This window comes from Mesitornis unicolor, unplaced genomic scaffold, assembly GCF_000695765.1.
Source record: "Mesitornis unicolor isolate BGI_N332 unplaced genomic scaffold, ASM69576v1 scaffold39345, whole genome shotgun sequence".
Lineage (NCBI taxonomy): Eukaryota > Metazoa > Chordata > Aves > Mesitornithiformes > Mesitornithidae > Mesitornis > Mesitornis unicolor.
Window position 1 is genome coordinate 1,978 of NW_010187142.1, and position 5,058 is coordinate 7,035.

A 5,058-nucleotide genomic window follows, 5' to 3' on the forward strand; every position below is an offset into this window, starting at 1 on the left:
GAGAAGGAGCCTCCCCATCCTCTCTGGCCAGCCTCTGTTACCCTCACTGAGAAGCAGTTTCTTCTCAAATTGAAGTGGAACCTCCTGTGTTCCAGTTTGTGTCCATTACCCCTTGTCCTATCATTGTTTGTCACCGAGAAGAGCCTGGCTCCATCCTCGTGACACTCACCCTTTATATATTTATAAACATGAATGAGGTCTCCCCTCAGTCTCCTCTTCTGCAAACTAAAGAGACCCAGCTCCCTCAGCCGCTCCTCATAAGGGAGATGCTCCACTCCCTTGATCATCTTTGTAGCCCTACGCTGGACTCTCTCCAGCAGTTCCCTGTCCTTCTTGAACTGAGGGGCCCAGAACTGACGCAATATTCCAGATGCTGCTGGGAGGAAGAGAGGGAGCTGGATGCCAGGGAGGTGTCTTGCCCAGCTTCATCTCCCTGGATATTGAGTGTCCAGGGATGGCCCCCAGTGGTAAAACAGTTGTGTCCTGTCTGTCCTAGGCACGCTGCAGTTGCGAGAGCCCAGGCATCCTCCGCCAAAACAGCAGCCACATCGAGCGGTGGAGCTGCCCGGCCAGCAGACAGTCCCTCTTCTCCAGCCTCTGCCAGGTACGCTCACAACCTCACTTGTAATTCTGAGATGGGCACAACCAGGCTCAGCTTGGCTCCCTGTGGGACACAGGAGCGACAGCTCTCTGCTGCTTGTGTGTCCGCAGGGCTGCGCGCTCACACCAGGGCCCCCTGCCTTGACAATAACCCAGCTTCTCTCCTGTTCGCAGAGGAGGCAGAGCAGCTGTGTCGCAGCCTCGCAGCACCTCCCCTCCAGCTGTCGTGCTGCAGAATGGGCTGGTGAGTGGCCTGGCCTGGGCATCTGGGGTGGGGTTGGGTGGTTTCTGTGCCCTGGGGAGCTCCTGCAGCAGCTGCTTTGTAACCCATACTCTGTAGGTGACCATGGTTCTCCCCAGCTGGGCTTTCCCTGGCAAAAAGGGATCCTGGACGCTCAGTGAGGCGTCGAAGTTTACTTTGGTGCCTGCAAATGGCAGCTCTCAGCTGGTGCTCAGCTTTCCCCAAAGGGACAAAGCGTGCTGGCTGTTTTCCCTGGGTGTTGTCTTTCTGTTCTGCAAGCCAAGGGCAGAGGAGGAGGCTGGAAGCTGCTTCTCACTGGTAATAGCGTGCTCCCTGCACTGGCCAGCAGGGCTGTGCTCCTTCCAGCACAGGGAAAGATTGCTGCAGGTCTGTCCTGAGCCCAAGGCCTTCACCAGAGCTGTGGGAGGGGAGGTGCACCCACCCTTGGCCAGGCAAGGCTGTACCTGCTGCACGTCCCTCAGGGCTGCTTCCTGCTGCCTCAGGCAAGCCGGTGATGAGATGTTTTGTTTCAGAGCGAGGAAGAGGCCCTGCAGAGAGCTCTGGAGATGTCCCTGGCAGAGTCAGCACCCAGCTCAGCCCTTCCACCCAGGTACGGTCCAGGGACGCGTGGTGTCACACCCCGAGCCTACACATGAGAGGTGCCCGGGGCAGAGTCGTGTGGCTCTGGGATGACATTGCTATCAGCACGTGGCTCCTGATGGTGCCTCTGTGGCTGACAGGGAAAAAAGGGAAGAGTCCAGAGCCATCATGGAGCTCTGTTCAGTGAGCAAGCCCTCTGTGTTGACTGACAGCAGGGCAAACTGTTGTCTGACCACTTGTCAGCTCATGAGCATGGCTGGAGCGTGACAGAGGTGACGCAGGGCTGTTCCCAGAGGACACCCAGGAACCCACGTCCTCAGGCACACATTGCCTGGTGCTGCTCACAGCACCATCTTACAGACCAGTTAATGGTTCTCCTTGGCCCTGGGTGCTCAGATGCCTCCCCAGCCCCTGCCCTGTTCAGGGGGATCCCCAATTGCTCCCTGCCCATAGCTGTCCTGGAGGGGTGCAGTGACAGGAGATCCTGCCACCCCAAAGGGCTGTGAGCACCAGGCCAGGGGAGGGCAAGGCACAAAACGCACCGCTGTCCCCAGCAGCTTGCAGGAGGAGGAGGATCTGGCACTGGCCCAGGCGCTGTCAGCGAGCGAAGCAGAGTACCAGCAGTCGCAGAGGCAGGTGAGTGAGGCTGCCTGGAGGCTCTGCACCATGGTGGGGCCGATCCCAGCCTGGCTGAGTTATGGCGGGGTCTTCCCTGGGTTTCTGCTTCCTCTGGGCTCTGTTCAGGGTCACTTTTCTCACCAGGAGGCAGTGGGCTTGGGGCAGGGGCAGCGTCACTGCTGAGCACACAACCCTGGGGACTTGTGCACTGGATGTTGCCCCCCTTGTAGGGCAGAGGAAGGAGCCCATCTTCCCTTGCTCACTGCGTGCTTCCTCCCGTTCCAGGCACACAGTTCAAAGCCATCCAACTGCAGCATGTCGTAGGCAGGGTGTGCCAGCAGGCGTGGGATCCCGCTTGTCACCTGAGGAGCAGCTCTGGCCTCCCATGTGGACACCGGTGACAAGAGCCCCTCGCCAGGGACAGCCCATCTGCCCGGGGGCTGTAAGCGAGCCACCAAACACGCACTGACACCTCAGCCCCTAGTGCACGTCTCAAATCAGTGCAGCAAATCGCTGACACTCCCGGAGAGGTGACAGTGGTGTGGGACGAGGCTGAGCACACGCTGACCAAAGCAGGCAGCAGCCCCCAGCGTGCGCTTAGCCGAGGCTGCCGCGGCCATGTCCCAGCCCTGCTGGGACCGTGGGGTGAGGACAGAGCGGCCTGAAAGGACGTGCTGCCTGGGGACATCTCTGCACGCTGGGACGTTCAGCTGGGACGTGGGGCTGGGTTTCGTGCTCCGGGGAGGGCCGTGCCAGTCCCTCAGCACAGAGCGACTGCGGCTGGGACGGTCTCTTGCTGGGGTAGGGCATGGCTGAATGTGCGGCCCCCTTCCCCGCGCCCTTGGTGCCTCCCCTGCTGTTTGCATGCACAAGAGCACGTTGGGCCTTACCCAACTTGGCTGTGGGGCCACGACCTCTCCGAGACTGAACGGAGCTGTTTCCTTTCTGGTTTAATTTAACAAGGGCCATTAACTGAAAAGTAACCTTGGTGGTGACTTGACTGTGCCAGCGCTGCTCTTTTGGGAGGGCTGCAGCTGCCTTCCTGCTGCTGGCTGCTCCTCTGCTGCCCTAAGCTGTTTTAATGCTGCTGGGGTGGGAACCTCTCCCTCTTTCCATGCAGGGGATCAAATCCTGGGGAGCAGCAGCACAGACCCCTTCTTGCAAATGCAGCTCTGAGCCTGCAAGCGAGGGCTGGCTGCTGGTGTTTGGCGGCAGGAGCTGACCCCTGGGTAGGGGGCCCTTGTCCTGCTGGGGGTGTCTGCATCCCTGCAGATTTTGGCCATCCCGGTGCTGCTTTCCCACCTGCTCTCTTGAGCTTCCCCCAGTGGCACTGCTCCTGCTGTATCTGCTGGCAGTGACCCCCTGGGCCTGGAGGTGGGTTCAGGCCAGGCTGAGGGAATGCTGACACTTGTCAAAAGTGCTGCCTGGGAGAAAATAAAAGCACAGCATAAGCTGCAGAGGCGCTTTGGGGAGCTTGGTGCCCAGCCCTCTGCAGATAGGGGCACAAGATGGTGGGGAGTGTTGGCAGGATGGATATAGGGATGGGGCAGGTGCTGACAGCCTGCTCTGCCCCTCACCTGCCTGAGCCCAAGGAGCTCGGCCTCATGGCAGAGCTGCCAGTCGCCCCAAGGGCATAGGCATTAACCCTGCCTGCCCCTGCCCACAGCGTGGTCCCCTAGGGTGATGGGGGGGTCCCACAGATGCATACCCTGCCCAGAGCACACAGGCGCAGAGCTGGGAAGGGACCTGGTTTAAGAAACCACACAACAGCAAAACAAATGGGTACAAACATCGTGGAGTGTCCAACCCAGCCTCGCAAGCTGCAAAGGGCTCCCTGGCAGCGGAGGGCCTGAGCCCAAGGTCAGTGTCGCAGCAGAGCCCCCACCGGTGCTCATGGCCCCTTCTTGCTGCCGGAGGCCTTCTCAGTGTGGCGCTCCTTGCTCTCGCCCTCATCCCCAGCCTGCTGCTGCAGCCACATCCCCGCATACACACCGCCCTTCTGCAGCAGCTCCTCGTGCCTGCAGGGAGAGGAGAGGGGTGCAGGGTCCCAAACTGGCCCCAGAGCCAAAGAAGGGGTCCCCACAGGCCTCCCCGCTGTGCTCACCGCCCTCGCTCCACGATGCGCCCGTCCTTAAGCACCAGGATCTGGTCTGCGCCCACCACGGTGGAGAGCCTGCAGGGAAAGGCACAGAGGGGAGATGGCCAGAGCAGGGGTTTTGCACAGCAATACAGAGCCAAAATCGCAGGGGCTGTCACCTCCCAGGCAGGAGGACAGGTCTGAGAGTCCCAAGAGCTCAGAACCTCCTGGATCAGCCCCATCCCTACCTATGTGCAACGACGATGGTGGTGCGGTGGGCGCAGACCTTGGCTAGGGAGGCCTGGATGTTCCTCTCGGTCTCTGTGTCGAGCGCGGATGTGGCCTGTGGGAGAGGCAGGGCGTGGGGAAGGGATGCGGGCAGCGCTGGGTTGGGCTGGGCTGGGCTGGGGGCCGCTGGCCTTACCTCATCCAGCAGGATGATGTGGGGACCCTTGAGGATGGTGCGTGCAATGGCGACACGCTGCTTCTCGCCCCCACTCAGCTTCAGCCCCCGCTCCCCCACCTGGGTGTTGTATCCTGCGGGCACAAGGGCAGGAATGTGCTGCGCTGGTGCCCTAAGAGATGGGAATTTTCGCGGTCCTGGGGGGGGGTCCTGCCAGGACCACACGGCCACCCCAACCCATCCATGCCCAGGGGCTGATTTAGCCCTGGAGTGATGGGAGGGAGAGGCAAAGCAAGGCACAGGGTCACACAGATGTCCCCGTGGGGGATGCTGGATGCCACCAAAGGGTATCCATGAGGGCAGCTGCAAGGTCATGGGGGACTCTGGGATGGCCAAGGAAGGCGAGGAGGGACTGCGGGGTGGGGTCTCACCATCCGGGAAAGAGAGGATGCGGTCATGGATGTCAGCAGCCCGGGCTGCCTCCTGCACCTCCTGGTCGGTGGCCAGGACCCGTCCGTA

The 5,058-nt window shown here is 61.1% G+C and overlaps 2 protein-coding genes across 2 annotated transcripts in view; one reads left to right on the forward strand and one right to left on the reverse strand.

Annotated features, from left to right (window-relative positions):
* The window catches only part of ZFAND2B (zinc finger, AN1-type domain 2B), a gene marked incomplete at its 5' end in the record, with an annotated part of 4,347 nt that extends 1,964 nt beyond the window's left edge, over window positions 1–2,383 (forward strand). The window contains 5 exons of the mRNA XM_010185342.1: window positions 497–604; window positions 775–844; window positions 1,375–1,451; window positions 1,996–2,077; window positions 2,345–2,383. Of these exons, the coding sequence (XP_010183644.1) occupies window positions 497–604; window positions 775–844; window positions 1,375–1,451; window positions 1,996–2,077; window positions 2,345–2,383 (376 nt within the window). The remainder of the gene's footprint in view (window positions 1–496; window positions 605–774; window positions 845–1,374; window positions 1,452–1,995; window positions 2,078–2,344) is intronic.
* Window positions 2,384–3,950: 1,567 nt separating this feature from the next.
* ABCB6 (ATP-binding cassette, sub-family B (MDR/TAP), member 6 (Langereis blood group)) overlaps window positions 3,951–5,058 on the reverse strand; it is a 5,678-nt gene continuing 4,570 nt past the window's right edge. The window contains exons 16-20 of the mRNA XM_010185343.1: window positions 4,971–5,058; window positions 4,561–4,673; window positions 4,385–4,479; window positions 4,164–4,232; window positions 3,951–4,077 (exon numbers count right to left, since the gene is read on the reverse strand). The exon at window positions 4,971–5,058 is cut by the window's right edge and continues 84 nt beyond it. Coding sequence (XP_010183645.1) covers window positions 3,951–4,077; window positions 4,164–4,232; window positions 4,385–4,479; window positions 4,561–4,673; window positions 4,971–5,058 — 492 coding nt within the window. The remainder of the gene's footprint in view (window positions 4,078–4,163; window positions 4,233–4,384; window positions 4,480–4,560; window positions 4,674–4,970) is intronic.